The sequence below is a fragment of the Penicillium oxalicum genome, chromosome I, assembly GCF_001723175.1.
Source record: "Penicillium oxalicum strain HP7-1 chromosome I, whole genome shotgun sequence".
NCBI lineage: Eukaryota > Fungi > Ascomycota > Eurotiomycetes > Eurotiales > Aspergillaceae > Penicillium > Penicillium oxalicum.
The window spans coordinates 3,138,716-3,162,603 of record NC_064650.1 but is presented as its reverse complement, the minus strand read 5'-3'; the positions used below and the strand labels follow the sequence as shown (position 1 = coordinate 3,162,603).

The following is a 23,888-nucleotide window of genomic DNA, read 5'->3' as shown; positions in this document are numbered from 1 at the left end:
CGGAGTGTCCTGTTCACAATAGGGTATTGGCTCTCCAATTTGCGTCTACTAACAGTGACCAGAAGGTACCGCGTAACACATCCCTCGCAGGACTAGCTACCCTCTAACGGATGACATTGCGTTCTCAAAGCAAACGACGCAGAGTTCTCAGACCTTCAATATTATTTCCCAGGATCTCACTCCCATCATTGTTTTCTTTTTCAAAAATCCCTCTTTTGGCTGTTACCAGAGTTCTTCAACTTGCGTATTAGACATGACATTTCCCAAGGATCGACTCCCGCATTTACACGATAAGAACGCAAAGACTGCCGAGATGGTCGACGACAACGGCTACGGCTCCGAAATCGTGAAGCATTTCGAGCTCATCACTTTGCAAGATGAAGAAGGGCACAGCAAGTCTAGCTCTAACACCGAGAAGCGAAAGATTCCAGAGGAAGTCGCAACTGCTCCCTTGTTTTCCTTGCCAGCAAAGGCAGCTCTGTTGAGAGAATACAGCCCCACTGATGACGGTAATCCAGTCTATCCCCAGTACGGTCTCCTTGGTCACCGTAACGAGATGCCAGATGGACCCATCTCGTCAGATTCTCTCGTCTACACGAACACTGCTGCTCCCTGGTCAGCTTTCATTTGTGGTAGCCAGGGCAGTGGTAAAAGTCATTCGCTTTCTTGTCTACTGGAAAATTGCTTGATGAAGGATTCCCCTGCTGGAAAGCTGACAGCTCCTTTGGCGGGTATGATCTTTCACTATGACAAATTCACAGCGTTCTCCAACACGCAGCTGTGTGAGGCGGCCTATCTCTGCTCGGCTGGGATTCCCGTTCGTGTCCTCGTCTCCCCGACTAATTACATGGCGATGAAGAACGCGTACTCCCAGCTGCCAGGTCTCGGAAATGTGGCGAGCAAGCTCAAAGTTGAGCCAATGTATCTTCCACTGAAAGGGCTCAATATCGCCATGATGAAGACGCTGATGGGGATTGACGATCAAGCGACCCAGCCCCTTTACATGGAGGTAAGAGGACTCTCGCAGAAGTGAGCCGGCAAGGTGTGTGCTGACAGAAGCTGGAAAAGGTTGTGATGAAAATTTTACGGGATATGGCTATTGCTAATCAAGGCCGCGAGTCGTTTGACTACAAGCGATTCCGCACGCAACTTGACGCTGAGACATTCTTAAAAGGCCAGCAGGTTCCTCTCCACATGCGTCTGGATGTCTTGGAGTCCTTCTTCGAGCCCGGCGTCATCCCGCAAGGAGATGGCAAGCCCTGCAAGCCTTCTCGTACTGACCAGATTTGGAACTTCAAGCCCGGTACTCTGACAATTGTCGACCTGAGCTGTCCTTTTGTAGGACCGGAAGATGCGTGTGCCCTTTTTAATATCTGTACCTCGCTCTTTTTGAGAGATCGCCACCAGGCCGGCAGAGTACTGGCTTTTGATGAGGCTCACAAGGTTTGCTGAGTCTTGATCCCATTTTGCCCGTCTGACAAGCTCCTAGCTAACCCGCATTGATTTTTCCAGTTCTTGTCCGCCACATCTTCCGAGGCCGTCAACTTGACAGAAACCCTGTTGTCCATTGTACGACAGCAGCGCCACCTGAGAACGCGCGTCTTGATTGCAACTCAAGAGCCCACAATCTCGCCAACCCTCCTGGATCTTTGCAACCTGACCATTATTCACCGGTTCACCTCGCCAGCCTGGTTCAAATCAATCAAGGCCCATATTGCTGGAGCTCACAATGCGGCCGAAGACCGTGAAACTTCCGAGCAGGATCTGTTTCGGCAGATCGTCCGGCTCAAGACGGGCGAGGCCTTGGTCTTCTGTCCAACTGCACTTCTGGCCACGTCAAAGTCTTCTCGGGTCAATGACCACTATGATTCCTATGATGACGACGACGACGAGGCTGGAACAAATGGAGTTTCGGATGATCACGGAGAATGCAAGGCGACTCAGCTTGGCACCGGTCATGTTCGTTTGCGGGTGCGAAAACGTGTCACTGCAGATGGAGGCCGAAGTATCACTGCCCAGTGATCATGAGTGTGAGGGTTAGGTTGTAGCTAAATCAGATGTGTAGGACGACCATGAAAGATCTATGTATGAATATGAAAAAACATACCATGGCCTCTATTCCAACTGCGTTTTGAGTAGCTACGCATTACAAACCAAAAGAAAACAGGTTCTAGCCGGTTTTAAATAGGCCTCGAGGTAAACGAGTAACTATTTTTTAATCCAAAATGTGCAATTTCTCACGTAGAAATCAGCCATGAACATTAATGCCTTGACATGGCGTTAGTCGAAATAAAAGCTTCTATGTAGCCGAGCACCTAAACAATAATCGAACGAACCCCACACTTTCCAGCACCTACTAATTAGGCTCCGCATCAATGATTGCTCGGCAAAATCGGGGTAGGTGTGAGAGGATGTGTTCCTAGTACCAGAATTACTATTCCATGAACATCCTTTTTCCAACGCTTTTTTATGGAATCACAATTATCGAGTCCTGATTTACAATTGATTCAGAAAGGTCACGATATACAGCCTCGAATCATGAGCTGACAATGGAGAAAGATTCATCTTTGCAAGTTCTGTGCCGAAAAGATGGCAAATGTGAGACGAGATTCTGTTCGAGCCGACCAGGTCAGAGCACAAAACCAGTCGATTTTCGAACATCAGCTAGTTATAGAATACCATCACCTACTACACAGGGCTTCATCGGTTTCCTTGGCGAGAGAGACGCGTCTTCTTCACCATGACCCCTTGTGTGGAGCTAAGCTGACTGGATGCTCATACATGTATTCGATTCAATGTGTAATCGGCCGAAATGAAGAAGTCTGTGCACCCCGAGCATAGTAGATTGAACATGAGGAATAGCCTTCTTTGCTCCGCAGACGCGATGGTTGATACTTTCTAGGCTTTGAATATGTATAACACAGTTCAAGTTGGCTCATGGGTGGAACTCGTTGCCGTCTGAGACAGATTTGAATCTGTTGCATTCTGTTCCGAACCTCCTAGAGGTTGTGATACCCAGCGTCGCACAACACTTGGATACAATTTTGTCGAATACCAACACATCTGATAACTATTTAGTGGTGAAAGAAGACACTAGTCCGGATACAATATAAAGCCTTTGCTCAACCGTATTTTGCTTCTTTCTCAAGCAGCATTTCTTTCCTTTGACAAGGATCTCGCTTCTTCCCTCCTTCCTGTGCTGAGAATCACTCAGACTAGGGTTTGGGGCAAATTTTACTACCACTTTCTTGGCAATTATCGTACTGCAGCTTGGCTCTGTGTTTTTTATGATCTACTTATTCATGATGCGGGTCCACGTTTTCCATTCGATAGTGGCTTTCGCGGCGGCGGCTTCAGGTGAGCACTCGACTTGCCCAAAGTCAATTGACCTGATTAATAGAATATCTCACTAGCTATTCTTATCACGTACCCGCCAAAGGGAGCCAAGGTCGACTTGAGCCAGCCGTTAACGATCAAATGGGACGCGGTGGAGTAAGATGACACTCGGTCTTGTCTTCCAGCCGAGGAAATTTGCTCACAGCACTTTCCAGAACCGACCCCCCTACATTTGATTTATACCTCGTCAATCAAGCGGTCAATCCTAGTGTTACTACACTCATAGCTGCCGATGTTGACACCAACAAACAATCCTACACTATCTCAGCCAACGAGGCGGTTTTGGTCAACACTAATACTGGGTGAGTCTCCCATGCCTACCACCCAGAACATGCCGATCCTTCATAAGGCTAACATTTGAGGTAGAGGTGGTTATCAGATTGATTTCAAGTCGAGCAATAGCGGTGGTATTCTTGCCCAGTCACCTCAATTTAAGGTGACTGGCGAGACCTCGGAGTCTTCATCTGCTTCTAGCTCTGGTAAGACAACCAGCACTGCTAGTGAATACACATATTCTTCAGCCTCCTGGAGCCCAAGTATGACTTCGATCTGGATGGAGACCTCAACCTACACAAGATCTTCAACGCGGATTTCGAGGTCCACAATGTCGACGTTGTCAAGCTATTGGACTCGAACTTACACCACACACTCCTCCTCTTCTGTGACTTTATCTACCATGACTTCTACAATGACGCCCAGCTCTACGAGATCATCGTCTACCAGTGCGTCTCCGACTTTCCTGGCTCGAGCTGCACCCCCTGATGTCTCTGCTGCCCACGCTTAGTCTATACCCTTCATCATATTCTCTGTCGAGCTTCTACTTCCATTGACTGGGAGGCATTATGTTCTTTCGAAAGTATTATCAGGCTAAGTGAAATTTACGTATAGCTCCGAGATCTACGAGTACGTCGACTATTATGAGTTCTACAACTACTTCTACGTCTACCGAGAAGACCACATCCACTATTCGACATACTAAGACGATGGAAATTACCACATCGTCAACTTCTGTGCCCGCAACTTCCAATGCTGCAGGTTTGCTGACAGCCCCCGGTAAAGCTGGCAGCCTTCTTCTTGGCTTGGTTGCCTTCGCTTTATAATATGAAGCGACGCCTCTGCATGGAATGGGTATCTTGGGCATTTGAATGTCTCGACGGCTGAGTCTATATTGTGTCCTTTCTGGGCTTGCTTCAGACTCTCGAAATGGGTTCTCATAAGACCGGAGGAAACAGTACAATGTCTTACGGTTCTGTATCTGACCTCCTATTCGACTCTAACACAGCTAATCAAATGTGTGGTGCGAATCATGATAGAAGGTCTTCTTACATGCGTGGCCTAAGCTAATTTTGAATGAAGAATTACCTTTCAACATGGACTGAGTCATGTAATGTCATTTTGGCCATGTCAGCCAATGACGTACCTGAAGCTCGAGGAAAATTCTCTTGTTGTTCCAATCTTACCATGCGAGTCAATCGGATCGGCTTGGCGGGGAACTGGAACTTCCCAGCAGCGGTCCCAATAGAAAACCTCCAGGTATCAGGCGGTGAGCTAGCAACTTAATCGGGGTCGAGCGGGACATAGATAAGCTCTCCCCGCCAAGGTATCCGATCGGCAGAAAAAGAGTTCATGCACATGAATCTCGTTATGTCATTTTCCCCTCCTGAATTTTGTTGTGTTCTTTGTGACGTCCTGCACTCACTTGGTCTCTATGTGATCACGAAACCTTCTTTTCTCGGCTGAACATATTCTTGCTCTGTTGTTGCAATTCTCAAAAACCATCTTTTGCTGCTTTCTCTAATACATCACCTACCCTGTTGACGGCCTATTGTTTACCGCGTCGTTCCTCAACACGCGCATACATCTCATTATGGAACTCTGTAGCAGTGACGACATGAGAACTGTGCGTATATCTGCGTCGCCCTGCATCGATATGCGTAGGAATATCTTCTGATTGAACTCAATACTACAGAAGCTTGAACAAGAGTACTGCCCTCCAGTTGACTCTGCCTTGCTAGCTGCGCTTGCACTCGACTTTGATCTTGACAACCCTGATGACGTCAAAGCGTTGCGCGAAACTCTCGACTCGATCAAAGAATCAGCACTGCAGGAGGAATCCCTCGCGTTCGATCCATCTGGCACAGCCAATGACCATCTGGATTTTCCTGATACCGTTGGAACTTCAAGCGCTGGCCATGATTCTTTCCCTACACATACGCCTAGCACCAGTCAGGAATCTCAGAATCTTCTCGATGGAAGTGAATCTAGAAGCTCCAAGTCCAGAGATGTTTCACAGCCAATGTACACTTTGGCCGCGGATGGATCTCTTCAATTTGTGGGTGGCACCGGAGAAGGCAAAGTCAGCCTGTTACAAGAGATGTTTCCCGACATTTCAAAATTCAACATTGAGCAGGGGTTGAAGAAGAGCAATGGAGATGTGGACAAAGCCATGGACATGCTTCTGAATTTGTCGTTCTTTTACCAGGGTCACCTTGATGACTCTGGTGTTGCGATTCCAAAGGGGCTGGATGGGTTCATGGACGAGACCCCCGACATTGGTCGACAAAAACCCCGCAAGAAAAAAAATAAGAAGAAAAGCAAAGTCCTCTTCGACAGTGATGCAGCAAGTGGGGAAAATGAGCTCGCTCCAAACCATTGGCAGAAGAGCAAGGATGATGTTGACTTCATCCATTCTCGTACACCTGACCTGCCACGGTCAACAGTTGCCTCAACTTACACCCAGAACAATCGGTCCCTCCCCGCTACGATCAAATCTCTGGCTGATGCCCATTCTGTTGCGGACATTAATGAGATCAGGGAAGACTCTGTGGTGCAGTCACAGCTTGATGAGCTTGCAAGTGATTTCCCGAATGTAGCCCAGCCTACGCTGGTGGGGTTGCTCCGGATCACAAGGAACATCTTCTCGGCTGCAAACGAACTGGCGACGGAGATGATCCGTCAGAAGCCAGCCTTCTCAGTCTCTGATCTGATCAAGATCACTGCGCCGAAGTTGAATCTCGAGGACGAGGAGGATGAGCCCACCGTGGCACCAACTCGCCCAGCCGGGGGCTCTCAAGGCGCGGGTGATTATGACCGGGAGCAAGCAGCAGCAAGTGCTTACTTCACTGCCAAATCGGTCGCCAACGCTCAAGCTGCACAGGCAGCCCGCAAAGCCAAGTCCGATCCCCTGTACGGGGGCGCCTCGCACTACTACCGCGAGGTCGCACAGCGAAATCGGGAGCTTGCGATGCAGCATCTCGCCGCAGCCTCGGAGCGTCTTGTGGACATGCAATCCTCGCAGGGTGATCTTGATTTGCATGGCTGCCAAGTCGCACAAGCAGTCCGGATCTCCCGAGAGCGTGTCGAGGCATGGTGGGACGGGCTTGGGGATACCAAGCATATCCGTGGCGGGGGTAGACACGCCCACAATGGGTTCAAGATCATCACCGGCGTTGGTCTTCACAGCCATGATGGCAAATCCCGCCTTGGACCTGCTGTCAGCAAAGCTCTCATGAGTGATGGCTGGCGTGTGGAGATTGGCCGAGGCTTCGTGACCGTCATCGGCGCTGCCCGTCGCTAGTGCTGCTCACTACCACGCGGTTGACCCGAAAGTCCCAGGGATCCAGGTGTTGATGAATCAGTCTTGGCGAGATCTTTTTCAATTCCCCCTCAAAGTCCGCTCACTTCTCGCGAGGACAGTTCTCATTTCCATTATGGCGATTTCCGATGTTGGTCTGATTTCTAGGGCCGAAGGAACGTAAGCCCCGAGTCGAACACACCAGACTCGGCTTTGCTTTCTGGAGTATGTGGAGTAACGGGGCATTTCTTATGTTCGTGATTACATTTGCGTTAGATACCCTTGAGCAAGCGTGTGAATTTTTGTGTTGAATGTCGAATACACATGTCCTGTCTCCGTCGAGACTTTTTGTTCCATTTTCTCTTTCTTCCACAAGATGATCAATCTGCACAGAGTCTTCCAAACCAGGTCCCCATGTTCGATGTTGAAATTCATTAAGCCCCGTTTTGACACATGTATTTTCGGATCCCGCTGGGAGCCAAGAGGTTTACTGAGACCATGTATAAAGCATGATATCGCTATGTATCTCACAAGTGCTCATCGATAGCCAGAGAAAAGAGGGCAGTCCTGCAGGAGGGTTAATACTATCGTAGGACTGTACCTGTCGTCGTGGGTTAGGACTGGACTCCGAGTCGGCGTGCAGCAATCCAGAAAATCTTAGGTAATCTGACAGTCCAGTGACTGCGGGCCCGCGGACGTGGGATGGAGGCCGGTTGCCTCCAGCGGAAGAATTCCCCGCACATGACGTAAAAGGGTCGGATTCCGATGGATCGATCTCGCTGCAGGGGATCTTCCGAACTGACTGACTATGACTACACTGACTTGATGGCCTAAGCTCGTTTGGGTACTTCAGCTTACGACCTATAGTTTTGTATTTGTCAGAAAGCCTCCTCCATCAACATCTATAACCCTACCGTCAGCACCACAAATCACCTTCATGCGCTCTCAAATTATCCGTGTTACTGCTCCCCTTCGGCAACGTGCCCTCGCCCAACCCATCCTTCCTTTTCGCCTTCACTCAACCTCGTCTCGTGCAGGCTCCCGTGTAACTTCACCCGCAGCCAAAGCCCTCAGAGCCGCCCCGACTTCCATTCTTAGGAGCGCTCTTCAGTTCAAAAGCTGCCGCCGAGGAAATGTCGTACCCTGACCAGCGAAGTGAAGATCAGTGGCGGGCCGTGCTAAGTCCAGGTCCGCTCACCCTGCTTCTTCGTGAGATCCACATCATTCCATCATACTGAACCTTCTTAACAACAGAGCAATTCCGAGTCCTGCGTGAAAAGGGCACCGAACGTCCCGGTACAGGGGAGTATGACTCCCACTACCCATCCAAGGGTGTCTATACCTGCGCCGGCTGTGACGCGCCCCTTTACACAGCCGACCATAAATTCAAGTCCGGTTGTGGTTGGCCCGCGTATTTCGATTCGATCCCCGGAGCTGTGACCCGGCATACGGATAGCACTTTTGGAATGAAGCGAACAGAGATTGTGTGTAGCAACTGCGGTGGTCATCTCGGTCATGTTTTTGCGGGCGAAGGATTCCCGACCCCGACGGATGAAAGACATTGCGTGAATAGCGTCAGTTTGCGATTCACTGAAGATGCCGATGCTGCATCGAAAGAGTCTGCCGCAAAGTCTAAAGCCTGATGACCAGCTCCATGGAACGAGATCTATCCATATTTCTAGAGTATTTTCGGCCATACGATAGGCGGAAGCAAAGAATACAGCTCCACTCAGTGATCTGGCATGTTCCAGTTTTTCAAATCAAACCAATACCTGTGGGGTGGATATGGCCTCTAAAGAACCAATTGGGCATCGAATTGGGCTTTTTTTGATGGTGAAGAAGACTCGACTCAAGGGCGCCTTTGCGGTAACGCAAGGCAAGATTTGTATGCTGCCCGCAAAGTATGGGGAACCGACCAGACTCGCCAGTTCGCGGCCAAGCTGCACATATGGCACTCACCGCCCACCGTAAATCTCGGGAACCCAAAGTCAGGCCGCAGCACCGACCGCCACCAAGTGGATGCGAAAGAGGACATTCATTGTTCTCCTTTCCCACTTCCCCTCATCCTTGCCCTAACCGTCTCAAAGATATGTCTCGACGTGCTACGCCGGGCCAAGCAGCTCAGAACCAACAGGTCATTAAGAGCCTGCTGAAGCTTGAGTGTAATAAACTCTGTGCCGACTGCAAACGCAACAAGCGTAAGTGTCCTGTATCCTTTACTCCGCAACCTGGCCCGCTCTTTGCGACAATCGTCCCCAATTTCCTCAAGTCACGTCCCACAGACATTGACCGTTCACCAGATCCACGATGGGCCTCATGGAATTTGGGTATCTTTATCTGCATTCGATGCTCCGGCATCCACCGCGGCATGGGCACACATATCAGCCGTGTCAAGTCTGTTGATCTCGACGCCTGGACTGATGAGCAACTCCAAAGTGTGATTCGTTGGGGCAATGGACGAGCGAACAAGTCGGTAGTCCACCATTGACCGTCACTGGGCCTGCGCTAATGTTCTGGAAAAGGTACTGGGAGGCAAAATTGGCACAGGGACACGTGCCTTCCGAGTCGTAAGTCCATGGGATCACATCCTCGTCCAATTCTTGCTAACTCTCGTCGGCGTGCAGTAAGATCGAGAACTTTATTCGGACCAAATATGAAGCCAAGCGCTGGGTGATGGACGGAGGGATGCCGGACCCATCCACGTTGGACGAAGGCGATGATGATGTGGTAAGAATTGGTAAATTCCACGGGCTGGGAAGTGACCTTGACTGACCAAGTAGCCTCTTGCCGTTGTCCAGGAGAAGGCCAAGATCGAGCGCTCTGCATCGCAGCGGATTGCACCGCCTAGCCAACCTTCGGCGTCTCGTCAACAACCCCAGATCGATCTCTTCGGAGATGATATCATTGCAGCCCCGCCTCGCCCGAGCACAACGGAGCCTAACCCGCGCGCGCCTCCTCGACAAGCGCCGCCCCCTGCGCAGCAAAAGACTCACAAGCCTGCCGACTCTCTGCTTGGACTGGACTTTTTTTAGCGCGCAGCGCGCAGCCAGCGCCTAGCAGCCGACCTTCCAGCACGGCCTCCACACCAGCCGCCTCGACTGGAATGTCCCGCCCAGACCTGAAGCAGTCAATTTTGTCCTTGTACTCAAAGCCCCAGCCCGCTCCCGCTCCACATGCGCGCAACAATTCCTTCGGAGACCTGGCATCTCCGGCACCTTCCACATCATCGAACATGGGTGGTCTCACGGATGCGTTCAGTGGACTGAGCTTCCCAACGACGACTTCCCCTCCGCCGGCCAAGCCTGCTGAGAAACCTTCTCCCTTTGCCAATCTTGCCAGTTTCTCCAACACAAAGTCCACCCCTGCGGCACCCCGCGTGACCTCGCCTTCGGGTTCGGCAAGTGGCGATCTGTTTGAAAGTTTAGCTTCGCCTACACTATCTGCACACAACTCTCAGTCACGCACTGCATCCATCTCCAGTGGACAGGACTTTGGATTTGGCGGCTTCTCCTCTGCCACGGCGAAGTCTGCAAAGCCCAACCCGCCTTCCTCATCTCTATCGAACGATTTGTTCGGTCTTTCATCACCACCCCCTGCCCCCGCTGCCTCCGCCGCGCCTCCCAGGCCCTCTGTTTCCTCCCCTCAGCAAGAGATGAGTTCTGCATTCAACCTGAACAGTCCTCCAATTCGGTCTCCGTCTCTTTCTAAGCCTGCTGCGCCGGCAGTGTCTGCAGCGACTGCCAGTGCGATGACTGCTAGCATGGACCCTTGGGGCAGCAGTGCCTGGGGAACTCCGGACCCGGTGCCAGCGTCTACCCCGGCACCCGCTGGCCCCTCCACGTCGAGCATGATGAGAATCCCAGACACTTTGACCGCCAACGATATCAGCAGTGGGTGGAGCACGTCTTCAACGGCCAAGCCCACCCCCACCGTTGCTGCCGATGAAGACTTTGGTGGTTGGACCAGTGCCGCCCAGTGTCCTCAACTACCACCGCCACTACAAGCTCAAAGTCGGCGGGCGGGTTTGGAGGTGCTGATGACCTTTTCTCGAATGTCTGGGAATAGAAGTCGACCAGAGGCGTTCCTATACATAGTAGTGAATACACATGTGACATACCACCCTTTGTCTGTCTATGGATAAAAATGATATGATGGACAATTTATAGGAAGCCCACGGCCTTTTGAGGGATTTCTGTACTCAGTGCCACCCTACCAGGTTCAAGCTAGCTACCTTCGTAGGATTGAACAGGCAACTTTTCATCCCTTTTATTTTGACGCCCCCCCCATTCATCCAGAGATGACATCTGCAGACGCTCAGGTCGATTCTATCAGCGTACTTCCCCCCTCCCTCCCTCTAGATACTATTGGAAGCTGTGTCTTTGATACACTTATGAGTCCAGATTCCAGGCGACATTCCATTCTGTCCTCATGTCGATGGAAACTGGAGCCTCTTCTCTCTAGCTAGTATACTTGGTATGCTTGGCCAGTTTCGTTGAACTGGGTGACCTAGATGGCTTATTGAGTCTTTGGAATTTAGTATTCAAAACTCTGGGAATATGAGGTGAAGAAATGGGGTATGAGAGATGCCTTGAAGTCTCGACAGTCTTTTTTTTACTAGTTGTTGAGAAAAAGTTATTTGGGTGATGGTGGGTATCTAAAATCAAGCCCTCGAGGTGAGAGAAATAGAAAAAGGGAGGGAAAAGTATATATACAAGAGAAGAGAAAAGAGAAGAGAAAAGGAAAGAAAAGGAAAGAAAAAGAAAAAGAAAAAAAAAAAGAAAAAGAAAAAGAAAAAGGAAAGAAAAAGAAAGATCGTACATAATACCGTCAAAAGGCCCTTCAAGTCATCAAAATTCCCCAAGGCCATCATCACAAACTTTCTTTCCGCACGAGTTTTCTCGTACTCCCCGTCTCGAGATCATTATCACACGGATGACCCAGGCTAAGCTCCTGCGTGACCAACGTCGTGGTGATCTTGATACCGGCCAAATTACTCTTCTCATAATCCATCTGATTGGTATCATCACTCTCACCGCTACCGTGGAATGAAGGAAGCGATAGCCTGAGTTTCTTCAGGTCGTAATCTCGCTCGTTAAGGTCAGCGATGACGGAGGATTGGATATGTGAGTGGCCCATTTCGGTACCAGTGAGTTGACTACGACCGGTACGCGAGGGCCGTGTGATTTTGCTGCGGGAGGCGGCGCTGCCGTTGGAAAAGACGCGAGGGAGAAGTTTGGAGAAGAAGGCGCGAGTGCTGGGGAGTGAGGCACACATGATGGCGACATTGCATTCAATGGCGGACCATTCGGCGGCGCCGACATTGTCGTCTAGGATGTGTCGGAGGTGATATTAGCGCGAATTCGAAGGGCAAAGAAGAATCAAGAAGGAAGAAGGGGAAGATTAGGCGGAGGAAAGCACTCCAAAAAAAACAAACTTACATGTTGGGTCAGTGGAAATGGTGATCAGATGAAGACTCCTCAAGCGTAGGACGCTCGTGATTGTGACGCTAGAGATTTTAAAAATTCAAAAGATTAGCAAAGCCTCGTCAAACTATCCATTTGAGCCTTGCACGTAGTACTAGGGCACAATATAGGTCGCAGGGCACAATTGTTCTTCCTGGGCGATTGATCTGGAACGTACAAAATACCCAGTGCAAAGATTGCCATCAACGCAAATCGCTGCCGCTTAGGCAGCTGCAACGACTTGAGCACCGGCATGGGCCATACCAGGATCAGGAAGTCGGTCAGAATGTGAAGGGCTGAATTGGAGAACCAAAGCGCGTTTTTGTCGAAGCAGAATCCTGGCGCGGTAGGATCCCAGAACTTGCGAAGTGGAACACACATGGCCCAGGCACTGACCACTGCCCAGAGACCAAAGACATAGAGAAACCCGAGAAGGATGTTGCAGGCGAGTCGCATGCTGGACATGGGGAAGACTCGACGATATTGAAGAATGATGGAGATCTTGGTGAGGACGAGGGTGGACTGGTAGAGAGGGACCGAGGCCCAGAAACACTGTGGCCGCGAGAGAGTGGTGAGCACCGATGGATGAAGTCGGAAAACGAATCAAGTTTGGGGGAAATCCAGAGATCATTTCATGCGTTCGATCTGACAAGCATAGAAATTGGACTTGCAAATCAGGACGTACCAGCATTTGAGTTTTGAATGTTTCTTGAGGAATCTTTTCATAGTGTTCGCCCATGCCATGGTAAACCTCTGTCATCAGGCAGAATAGTTGTTAGACTCCATTCCTGTGTCGATACGCTTGTTCACGATTGATAGGAACGAACCTCCCACAAATAGCCCAAAGAAGATCCACGAGCACGCCTTTATTCGAGTCAATCCCCCTTCCCATCAGTATATCGCCCGTTGCCCAGAAGGTCGACGACGCCTCTATCGCTCGTGCGTGGCTTTTGATTTACTTACCAACGCAGCCAGAACCATATAATCATCCGAGCCAATCTTCTTCGCCCAAAAGGCTCTGGTATAGATGCGCACAAATGTCAAGGCCGTCGCGAGACAGGTAAACACAGTACTGATCGCCAGGGCCGAGCGACCTCGAGAGGTTGATAGCACAGTCATGATGTCGGGTGTCTCGCTTGAGAAGGTTCTTCGCGCGGGAGCACCTATCGAAAGGAAAGGACTGGGCAGAGTCACTTATTAACTTAAATGCCGCCATCTGTGTCCTAGCTCTGTATCTCTGTATGTACATAGACTTGTCGATCATGGCTGACGCCATGACCTCTTTGCCCCAGTTGCTCAATTGAACTGTGGAGGAAAAGAGTAAATGTGTTTATAGCGGGGAATCATGATTTATGCGGGACAGATCCACGAGAGAGCCCATGCGCTTCTGCTGTTTCCTAATTGAGCGTTAAAGATGAACTCTAGCATGCCCCCCGAATGGTTTTTTTTCATCATCTTTTTTTTCTCCTTTTTTGGGGGGGGAGGGTTGCTCAACTCTGAAAATGGAGATCGTCTACTACTAGACCAGACCGAACTCAGTCAGCCACTGACTAGCGACCCCACGGCAGTGAATTGGCTCTTGGGTATAACCTGGAGGAACTGGTGGCACGCACAGCCAGATAACCGAAGAGGCCATGGCGTCCAATTCGACAGACAGCCCATTAAATGACACCCTGTATTGGATTGGTCCCAGTAGCGCGGTACGTCTCCACTGACGCGATCCCACTGAAGTAGGGATTGTTGCGAAACCATAACAATCACGCACAGATTTTGGAGCATGTCAATGCTGGTTATGACTAGACTGTCGCTCCTAGCGGGGTCCTCGCTTGTGGAGATCATCAATGTATGGTTCAGTCCACCCGATGATGCGCACTGGTTTCCTGCATCTCCACCTGATTAGTGTCAAAGGTTATTGTGCACCTGTACATGTGGAAGCGAGCCTGTCGAGCTGAGGGGGATGGAGTCATTTCAACCAGGATTCCGTTTCAGATCTTCGTGACTGACAGGATCAGGATCGAGGATGGATTGTCTCGTGTGGTTTCCACGGTGAACAGGGTAAGAACTCAAAATTTGAAAAGGAAAAAAAAAATGAAAATGAGGAAAACGCATCCTCCCAAAGAAGTGACACAAAGAGGTCAGTGTCATTGATATCGAGAACGCTATTGTTTTTCCGTGTTGATCGTTGGATTGCACCCCGCCAGAGACTCATCGTGTTGCACTAGACTGCTGCCTCGTGTCGGGTTCAGAACACGAGTCTGCGACGATCACTGGCTGGCCCACTTGCGCCAGCCTTCATTCCAAGAACAAAGTCCAATGTCGCCAACTGAAAAGTGTATGGCTATCTTTTGAACATTGTATGATTGGACAAGGGCTGAAAATGGATGTCGAAGTGAGAACTCGAGGCTTCCATGAAACCAATGTTCTGACTGGGGTTGTAATTTGGGTTCTCACGTGAACATTTATTTGTTGTTTCATGTGATAGGACTAGCCTTTCTGATTTTTTCGTCATCCATCGTCCATCGTCCATCTGGAATCCTTCGTCTAGAACTACACTACGAGAACCCAATATGTCTGCGAGATAGGTAGAGCTCGTAGATGAGATTGAAAAGAGACGCTACTCGAGCTAGAACACTTGTACACTCTGGCCAGCCAGCTAACTCGAGCATGGCAGTCTCCCTGTGCTTTATCTTTTGTTCACTAGGGTCTCCTGGGCATAGCATTCGAGTATTCGAGTCATTCTTGATGATCCACTGAAATATCAACCCAGCACTCACGTTCTTGGTGTGAGTCGCCATCCCGCAAGCAGCCACATAGTCGTGTCGATCACAATCCCTACGGAGTTGACTACTGGCCACGACCCTCCCCGACCCGCTTTGACTTCCGGACGCTGTAGATCACCAACTTTGAGCTCTCTTTTCCCAACAGAGGGGGAGGAGGAATATGAAACCGGCTCGAGTGCATTGCAGGCGATCGCGAAGCCGAGCAGCTATCGAGAGGGATTTCAGGAGATATTGCCCAGTTATCCAGGGTGTCTAGCATAGTATGTGCTTGTGTAGAAGGTCAAGTCCGAAATAAACACCACACGGCAGAGTCCCTCACCGTTTCCCCTGACCGACGAAAGTCGTGATCCATGGTTCTTCCGACAGTTGGAACCAAATTTCTCTTTTTCCCACCACCCCGTCGGACATTTTCCCAGCATGACAGGACACGGTGGATGACAAAGCGGGTCCCCCGAATACACGGTTTGGCACCAGGACTATTATCTCACCCTTTCCAAAGAATCAAGGTGGACAGTCGTTGCAGAAGTGGTGAGCGGCGCAGGCTGACGATAGCGTGCAAGACTAAGCAACGCTGCAACTCTCAATCTGAGAAATGTGGCGTGAGAGACTCGCGGGCCAAACTCGGGCACCCAAGGCCATGGAACCAGGATCATCGCCTTTCGGGATATTGGGGAACACGACTACGTACTACGCTATGTATTCAGTAGTGTATCATCATGCTCGTGTCGAGGGTCGGACTGCGGGGCTTGGGCAGACAGGGTTCCATCGTGAGAATATTCTGAGTGTTCTGCAAAATGGGACCCGACTCTCCTCCGGTGCATCAATGATTACTCGATCAAGACTCGGACATCTGTCAAATTCCCCCTACTTTCACCTTTTCCTACGAACTACGGTCAGCGGTGCTCAGCCAAGGCAAATATACCCATCCAAACTGCCTATCGGTAGAGTCTACGAGGAAGCTGCGATAGTTAAGGCTGATCACAGATCGGCAAATATCCAGAATCCCCTCACGTGGGACAAATGTCGAATGTCCCGAGGTGACCAAAAGGACCACAACGAGCTTGTAAAACGCCACGATCTCCTTTGGATCGGCGGGGATGGGCAGGTTCAAATCACTAGAACTCAACATGAAGTGGGATTAAGTGGCACCTCACAGGAACGATTTCAATGATCGCCGCGAGACAAGGCACGTTTGTGGACTTGGGACAGGGGGAGAATATAAGAACCAACATTAATGGCCAGTCGATTGGAATGTCACGATCAGTTCGAGAGCAGTGCCCAGCTTAAATTGGCGATTTTGGGCGTTGCCGACCGCGTAGGTGGACCCGACAGGATCCATTTGACTGGATTTTGGCCGGCTCTTTTGCGCGCATGGATATGATCGTCACTAATAGCTCCAAATGTTTGTGCCGTGATGGAACCTCCTCCTCAATGGAGCTGAGCTTTTCATGCGAACGACGATCTTTTCAACTAGGCAGAATACGGTGGATAGATGGGTAGGTGTCTCCCAGATTGAGGTGGTTCCATCTCCCATCTGATCTATTACATGGTACACTCGTTGAGTACCTAAGCTGGATGGGGGTCGGAGCTCCGCGTTCAACGTCACTATATACTTATTCCAGTTATCAGTTATTAACCCGCACAGCTTGGAAGAGTACCCATAATTGTAAGACCCGGGCGGAAGTCCACCGGGAACTGGATAGACACCTATGAAGCCTTGCGATCATCGTCAATTAATGTAGGCATATGGAGTCAAGACGCTTGATACGAGGGCCGCCAACAAGTTCACGAGTTTACTGCAGACACTTAACACCAAAGTAAAAAAAAGTCAAGGGTCATCGGATGGAAGTTTTTGCCAAAAAGAGATACGAAACGCCATCATCATGATTTGTGCTTAGCTCGTTGTGCACATATGCTTATTCAACCGGCCAACGGGCATCAGTAAATACAGACATCGGATCACCAAAAAGACGAGAATATTAAGAAATAAAACAGCAATCAGTGGCGGGCAAATCGAGACGACTTCATATCATAACGCCATTTCATCGTAGCATTAGTAGCGATCAAAAGTAACGCTCTCGTGTTGGGGGGTATCGTGTAGTGGAAACATTCTTCGTCATTCTTTCTCTTTTCTTTCGTTTTCATGTCGTAGACGCGTTGATGAGATGTCAAAAGACACATTTGGGATGCAGCTAGAAGCTGGGGATGGGCAGGACAGCCATCCAGACCCCGGATTTCGAAGATTTTGAAGCCGGAGCGAATTGTCGATAGACAATGACATCTTTATCCGTCACTCCAGTCAAGTCGGCGAGATGAATCAAAGGGCTGGTGGATCTATGCACCGCCGCCCTCGCTTTCCTCGTCGGAGACTCGCTTGCCTCCGAATGGCCCGAGTTGGTGTTTCATGGCATAGGCAATCAGAGCGCCAACCGCAATCAGAATGAAGATCAGGATGAGGATCACAACGATGGTGATGTTTCGTTGCATGGTTGCGGATGTGCGGAACACTCGAGTCGAGTGTCAATCTACGCGTCTGGCGTGGCCTGGGGTGAAGTGAGGCTGAGAGATGGTGGATAGAGAGGTGAATGTTGCAGGCAGATGACGAGATCTCAAAAGATCTCAGACTGTTGCGGTAGTTTACCTCGAAATCCGTGCAGGCTCCGGATTGCCGTGGAGCGTGCCTTGGTGGAAGAGGACCGCGTTGATGGGTAGACAGGCAAAAGTGTAGGCACTACCGTTTGCCAGATAGAGCTGGTGACCTGAAGCTTCCACGAGGTTGCCCTGCAAAGGTTGGAATGGAAATCTCCTCGCAGCGAGGGTGGAGCTGCGTAGGAGGAGAATGAGGAGAGAAGGGATTCTCCATCGGTGGAAATGTGAAATCTGGGGGTTTTTATTGAACCGCGCGACCGTCCCCAGCCATGTTAATTTTTGTGGTTTGATTTCTGGTGTTCTTCCATTAGGCGTCAGACCGACAATTAAAGTGAGGTGGCTGGGAGACAACCCTGAGGGTGCATGGCGCTAACCGGTTTGGGCACCAAATAAAAGCCCCCGTCGAGATGAGAATCGTCAATACCCTCCAGGCCGCTCATCGTACTTCAGTGAAATCGGTCGTTAAATTTGGGGCCCGGGCGAAAAAGAACCATTCTGGAAGAGCTGAAACACGGGGAAATTGGATGATCATGAAGGGCAAGAATCGGGGACTAAGATGGATCCGTGGAGCCAGAGACCACCATACTGTGTCGCCACACCAGCAGAAGCATCCCCCTCTTGGTAGTTTGGAGAGAGATGAATATTGACGCCTCGTCGTGGGCTCAACAAACAGATGACGGCTGGAACTTTCAACGGTACTGACCGAGAATGGCACGTACCGTGAGGCTCTTTCCGGTCGAGATTTTTGATTGCTTCTAGTTCCGATCAGTCCAGTAACCGTCTATCCATCGCTAAGAAGCAATCTCGGGAAGATCAAGAATGGAGATCTAAGACTTTTAGATCATACAAGTGTAGAGGACCAGCATCATGCATGCGATAAAGTCAGAGGTCGGCCAGAGTATCTGCCAAGATTGATGCAATTCCTGGTTCTGTACTCTCGCAAGGAAATAAAAACATGGCTTCGTTGGTATCTATTCAAACAGCGGAAACGAAAGCAAAAAGGAAAAGAAATTGACGAGACGAAAACTTGCAATGCAATGCACTCTGCCCACACCTTATCCATGCCAGAAATCCGAGAACGCCAGGAGGAGAACCCTCGCCAAACAAGACAAATACGGGGAAAGGCCGACATCATGCAAGTCAAAAGATATAGCTGAGAAGCTCCTGCGCCCGAAGAGCAGTGGCGATATGCCAAGGAAGCGTATTGTCTCGTACACTGCGCATTCCGCGAGCACGGGCAAGAGATGCGAGGTCCCGGTACATGGCTAGGACATCGCCCAGGAGGACCTCGTGCGAGCCGGCAGGTCGTTGAGAATAGATGAGGTTGGTCGTCAGCGCAAAGACTCCGTCGCTGTCAAATGCACCTTTACGCCGCAGGAGATACCCACTGGCCAATGCAGGCCGGAGTTCGGTGATATGAGGGGAGGCGTTCAGGCGATGAGATAAGATGACCGCCCAAGAGTCATCATATACGTCGGTGAGGATCACGTCCGATTCCGGTTCAAGGGAAGGATCAGTGGGCGTTGATGGATTGAACATCGCATGAGGGGTTGGCACGTTCCACATTTGGTCGGGCGAGGCTATACTAGTAGTATTGGGGTTGGGTGTTGTGACGGGGGTGGATGAGAATTGGTTGTTGAAAACTCCCGTGGTCATGGGGGAGAAGGGAGCACCGAGGGCCAGGTCGGACATGATGTTGACGGCCACGATCGTAAAGTCTAGAGAGTGTGGCCGCATCTTGTTCTGTTGATCTGCCAGATTCGCCCAGGCTGTTGACATGAACATGTTAGAGGAAATAACGTGATTGTCATAGGGTGGGTATGGGTCAAAAACTCGCCTTCGATCTCCTCTAGGTCCATCGCGTCTGTGCTAGCAAGCACCACCTTCCAGCGACCCTGGAATTTGTCCAACAAATGCTTCGTGGTAGCCCAGATCTCGTTGCGTACTTCGGAGATCGCCCTCGCAGAGCCTCGGTTGCGATAACGCAGGCAATAAGCAGTACTCGTCTGAAGGGACCCTGTCCCATCACACCACGCAACCGACACCCATCGCTGATCACAGCTTTTTGAGCACGCAATGTGGAGACTGCGCCCTTCTTGCAAAGGCGAAACTTTGTCAGAAGCCAGACGAAATTGAATAGACTTGGGCAGGTTGTCGGCGAGTATAATTGCCGGCGCGGATTGGAATGGACTGGACTCCATGGTCATCGGACGGCATCGGTTGTAAACCTCCAGCGCAAGATTCACGTAGTCATTCTGTGTCGCCACTGCCATGGAGTCTGGCTCGGTGATAAATTCTCTGGGGATGATTTGGAGGACCACTTCGTTGACCCGCCTGTCATGCCGCTGATCGACGTTGGAGACCATCTGCCGAAAGAGATTCCAGAAAGCTGCACATATATCTGCGAGGGCTGCTGCACAGGGGAAAGGATTGATGATGTAAACAACACTATTGTGTTTGCTTGTGGTCGTCGCTTTGGCGAGTCCTGGAGCCATTTCTTCGCAAATTGCAAGAAGAGACTGCATCATGGCAGCATAGCCCGGTGATTCAGGATCCCAGGCCTTGAGACCGTTGTCGAAGCCCAAAGAGCCGTCAGCACGAGTGTGAGTGCCAAAGTGGCAGCTCTCGTACGAAAGTCCAAATCGTTCAAGAAACGCGTCGGCCACCCGGCGCAGAGCTCTGGGGTAGATGCAGTACGCAGTAATGTCTTTCGGACCAAACGCTGGTTCAAGCCCGAATGTATCCCAGAAAGACATGGCAGGGGGTAGTGTCTCCAACCAGCCTTTTCCACGGCGGACACGTAGATGTGGAGCTGGTAGTTTCGAGATTGAGGCCCTGCTTGAATCCTTGAAAGATGTTTGATTACGAGATGAGCTTTGCACCACCTCTTCCTGTAAACAGCTGTACCCTCTCAGGTCCAACTTTTGAATGTCCCCTAAGAAGCTGACATCCTCAAGGTATTCAGCTAATGAGGGCCCTTCGTTCTCGAGGGCGAATACATCCCCTTGTTCGCAGAGCGAGTGTTTCAATGATGATTGAATCACTTGATCAATAAGAAGCTGGGCGATAGGGATCTGCTCCTCGCGCCGGAGAAGGACGGGAAACTGCTGGTTTTGAAGTAGAGAAAAGTAGCCCGTGTAATTCCAGTCGGAAAAATTGGACAAGAAATTGCCCAGGAAAGTGGTATTCTCTGCCTTGGGACCGACGCCTGCGTCAAGAGGGGTGGCTGATGATGCAGGAGATGCGGTCGATTGAACGTCCGCGTCCGAAGGAACTCTCTTTCGCTTCAAGAGAGACAGCGCGACGGGGGCAGGCTGGGGTTCAACGGGAACAATGTCGCCGCTCTCATCTTCATCACTGCTGTTCTCTGCAGAGTCTGTGGAATCCTCTTCACCCGACTCGCCAACATCGTTCTTATGACCTCGATCATGCTTGATGAGCGGCTGGTGGCGGGTAAGCTTTGGCATGCCCACTGTAGGAATCGATGTCAAGTCACCAGTCGCGTCGTTCCCCAGGCCTCCAACTGAAAACCAGAACTTGCCCATATTCCTGTACTTTCGATCCCAGCTACTCAACCTCTGTTCAAAGTCTATGGGCTGGTAGTCGCTTCTTGGTTCCGGATCTTGCTGATTGCTCCTCCCTTGATTCGGTCGCAATCCCGAAAAAAGAATTTTCTTGATCTCCACAGGACTCAACGGAGGGCTAATCGTCTGACCTGAGGGGCGGGGAGATACCGGGCGTGATGATTCTTGTTTCATATCTCCATCGGCTGGAGTTAAATCATCTTTCACATTTTGAGAGACAGGCTCATGTTGACTGCCGTGGTTCATTACCATTGCTTCGGGAATCTCATTTGTGGAGGCGGCTTGATGAGACTCTCCAATATCTTGGTCGTCATTGCCAGGTAGGAAAGTGACGGATTCTTCAGGCACATCTTGGGGCTGTTCAACGACCATCGCGTCAACCATGTTTTCCTGGTCAGGTTCATCAAAAAAGCTGAAATCTGCATCGGTGATGCCTTTGGACCCGAAGTCTTTCTCGTTCATCTCGCCAAATAGATCATCATCGTCGCTGGCATCATAGCGACCTGTTCCAATGTCGATTTTTGGTGAAAATTCGGGCATTTTCTGACTTTTTGACTCGTGAGGTACCTCCGGTGACAAGATATTAGGATCGCTTGGAGAAATACCGTGGCCAGCCAGATTGTGGATGCCATGGGTAGTGGCACCTTCAGGTGGCGTTGGGTAAACAATACTCGCACCAGAGAAGTCTGGGTACTGAGCCATTCGAGAAAGACTTTCCAAATTATCGCCGGTATCAATTAGAGGAGAGTTCTCTTCGTTTTTCGTAGTGGCATCGATGGTCTGCACATCTTGACCGGCGGGGCGATTTGTCAACGCATCTGCCGTTGACAGCCACGTCTCTGCAAAATCCAGAGGATCAATTGAAGAGGCCTCAGGGGCCAAAGAGTTTTGCAAAGACATGCGTCTTCGGAAGCAGAATCTTGCAGGCCAGAGCATCCGCTTTAAGGGAAGTGTGGGATGACTTTCATCACCTTGACGCATTGATTCCCCTGCAAGTCTTGCAAAAAATGGTTCCCAGACCTCCACCTCCACCCATGGCTCTTCTTCAATCGCCCCAACATGAAGCCCAAAATCTTTGAGCCAGCGGATGACATCCAGCTTCCAATTTCTTCTTTTCGCAACTAGATCGCCGGAGGCATGGAGCCCCGGCGAAGGAAGAGATGGGGAAGCGACGTCCACAGCAGCAAGTCTTGCAATAGCTCCATTGGGACAGAGCCAAATGTCAGTGCCGGGCTGCATTCGTAGCAGATCTGCCGAGTCGTCTCCCGGGGCCTGCAACCGTGTGATACCAGGCTGGTCAGTTGTCTGTAAGGAGACAGTCAAAGTTCCAGGCCCGTTGAGCTGTATGTTCAGCGTGGTCAATTTTGAGGACGAGAAAATGCTCTGGCTGTCAATCTTGGCATCCTCGTAGCCAAAGCTGTTGACGGGAGTAAAGAGAGTGCGTGACCCCAGGGGCAGAGCACCATGTTTTTGAACAATGTGAAGGCTCAAAGCGCCGGTAACTGCTGCAATAAATGCTGCGTATATGGCGGCAGAGCTACTGTATCCATCAGAGCGACGTCCAGAGCTCTGGCCCTGCGGTGTCCGCTGTGGAGCTGGTTGTGTGGCTTGCTGGCTCTGAGCATCTGTGGAGAGGCCTCTAATCAACTCTGAGCAATTAATGCTTCCTGATGCCGAGACTGCGAGAACAATTAGATCAAAGTGTCCTCATGAGCCGGTGAAGGTGATGAGAGGCAGAGAAGGATACCTTTAAGAGTTGTTGTGTCCACGGATATTTTTGTTGTTTCTACATCACCTTCTTTGATGTATACAGGACTCAACTTGCTGAATACAGGAGTGGGAGAGAACACCCAGAGACCTAGTCGCCGAGGACAGGACGCCAGACAGCCTATATTCCTCAGTTGAGCCTCTAAATGCTTGAGGCGACCGAGGTGTTTTAGGATAGTATAGCCATTAGCCGGTCCTTCTTGCGGGTGACTCGCAATGCCAGACTCCTCTGTATAGATCCTCCAATAGATAGTGGAGAAGCCATTCTGTAGGATTTGGTCATTTTGATTAGCATCCAAGCTCCGCGCATTGATTTATGAACTTACGATAAGGTGTATGTTGGTTGTCGCGCCTCCGGGAAAGTCCATTATTCAATGTTTGCGGACAGGCCCGGGAAGCAGGCACAGATGGAGACAGGGTGACCGAGGCTTTTTCGAGGAGTCATCTCCATAGATGAGACGCGCCGCTGCAACGATCCAGAGCCCAGAGTAAACAAAAGATCCCCATCCGATACAGATGACCGTCGCAGAGGATTCAAACACACTTCAAGCGCAAAATTCCAGTCGCTAGCTCAAAGACAGCTTCGGTGCTGCGCGATTCTGGGGGAAGTTCAAGGGGCGCTCGGGCCAATCATCGAGATCCGCACCGGCATATCACGTGGCTGCTATCGCTATCG

General features: G+C 50.4%; 10 protein-coding genes across 10 annotated transcripts; 7 read left to right on the top strand and 3 right to left on the bottom strand.

Annotated features, from left to right (window-relative positions):
* Window positions 1-253: 253 nt before the first annotated feature.
* POX_a01032 (uncharacterized protein) lies at window positions 254-2,022 on the top strand (the record flags this gene model as incomplete). Its single annotated transcript, XM_050109962.1, has 3 exons — window positions 254-1,009; window positions 1,057-1,443; window positions 1,513-2,022. The coding sequence occupies 3 exons, from the start codon at window positions 254-256 to the stop codon at window positions 2,020-2,022; spliced, it is 1,653 nt and encodes a 550-aa protein (XP_049973730.1).
* A 1,283-nt stretch (window positions 2,023-3,305) lies between these two features.
* On the top strand, window positions 3,306-4,375 carry POX_a01031 (UPF0619 GPI-anchored membrane protein; the record flags this gene model as incomplete). Its single annotated transcript, XM_050109961.1, has 6 exons — window positions 3,306-3,357; window positions 3,414-3,492; window positions 3,552-3,698; window positions 3,763-3,875; window positions 3,956-4,118; window positions 4,285-4,375. 6 exons carry the CDS (start codon window positions 3,306-3,308, stop codon window positions 4,373-4,375), a joined length of 645 nt encoding a protein of 214 aa, XP_049973729.1.
* Window positions 4,376-5,263: 888 nt separating this feature from the next.
* POX_a01030 (uncharacterized protein) lies at window positions 5,264-6,973 on the top strand (the record flags this gene model as incomplete). Its single annotated transcript, XM_050109960.1, has 2 exons — window positions 5,264-5,296; window positions 5,366-6,973. 2 exons carry the CDS (start codon window positions 5,264-5,266, stop codon window positions 6,971-6,973), a joined length of 1,641 nt encoding a protein of 546 aa, XP_049973728.1.
* A 1,130-nt stretch (window positions 6,974-8,103) lies between these two features.
* On the top strand, window positions 8,104-8,613 carry POX_a01029 (Peptide methionine sulfoxide reductase B3; the record flags this gene model as incomplete). The annotated part of the gene is made up of 2 exons (XM_050109959.1): window positions 8,104-8,158; window positions 8,225-8,613. The coding sequence occupies 2 exons, from the start codon at window positions 8,104-8,106 to the stop codon at window positions 8,611-8,613; spliced, it is 444 nt and encodes a 147-aa protein (XP_049973727.1).
* Window positions 8,614-9,059: 446 nt separating this feature from the next.
* POX_a01028 (uncharacterized protein) lies at window positions 9,060-10,002 on the top strand (the record flags this gene model as incomplete). The annotated part of the gene is made up of 4 exons (XM_050109958.1): window positions 9,060-9,439; window positions 9,493-9,537; window positions 9,595-9,697; window positions 9,751-10,002. 4 exons carry the CDS (start codon window positions 9,060-9,062, stop codon window positions 10,000-10,002), a joined length of 780 nt encoding a protein of 259 aa, XP_049973726.1.
* A 71-nt stretch (window positions 10,003-10,073) lies between these two features.
* On the top strand, window positions 10,074-11,111 carry POX_a01027 (uncharacterized protein; the record flags this gene model as incomplete). The annotated part of the gene is made up of 1 exon (XM_050109957.1): window positions 10,074-11,111. The coding sequence occupies one exon, from the start codon at window positions 10,074-10,076 to the stop codon at window positions 11,109-11,111; it is 1,038 nt and encodes a 345-aa protein (XP_049973725.1).
* A 728-nt stretch (window positions 11,112-11,839) lies between these two features.
* Window positions 11,840-13,551, bottom strand: POX_a01026 (uncharacterized protein; the record flags this gene model as incomplete). The annotated part of the gene is made up of 6 exons (XM_050109956.1): window positions 11,840-12,297; window positions 12,409-12,476; window positions 12,611-12,984; window positions 13,118-13,185; window positions 13,260-13,296; window positions 13,396-13,551. 6 exons carry the CDS (start codon window positions 13,549-13,551, stop codon window positions 11,840-11,842), a joined length of 1,161 nt encoding a protein of 386 aa, XP_049973724.1.
* A 515-nt stretch (window positions 13,552-14,066) lies between these two features.
* Window positions 14,067-14,232, top strand: POX_a01025 (uncharacterized protein; the record flags this gene model as incomplete). The annotated part of the gene is made up of 2 exons (XM_050109955.1): window positions 14,067-14,132; window positions 14,200-14,232. 2 exons carry the CDS (start codon window positions 14,067-14,069, stop codon window positions 14,230-14,232), a joined length of 99 nt encoding a protein of 32 aa, XP_049973723.1.
* Window positions 14,233-17,404: 3,172 nt separating this feature from the next.
* Window positions 17,405-17,699, bottom strand: POX_a01024 (uncharacterized protein; the record flags this gene model as incomplete). The annotated part of the gene is made up of 2 exons (XM_050109954.1): window positions 17,405-17,493; window positions 17,555-17,699. 2 exons carry the CDS (start codon window positions 17,697-17,699, stop codon window positions 17,405-17,407), a joined length of 234 nt encoding a protein of 77 aa, XP_049973722.1.
* Window positions 17,700-19,001: 1,302 nt separating this feature from the next.
* Window positions 19,002-23,580, bottom strand: POX_a01023 (uncharacterized protein; the record flags this gene model as incomplete). Its single annotated transcript, XM_050109953.1, has 4 exons — window positions 19,002-19,579; window positions 19,645-23,124; window positions 23,193-23,478; window positions 23,539-23,580. 4 exons carry the CDS (start codon window positions 23,578-23,580, stop codon window positions 19,002-19,004), a joined length of 4,386 nt encoding a protein of 1,461 aa, XP_049973721.1.
* Between the last annotated feature and the right edge of the window lie 308 nt (window positions 23,581-23,888).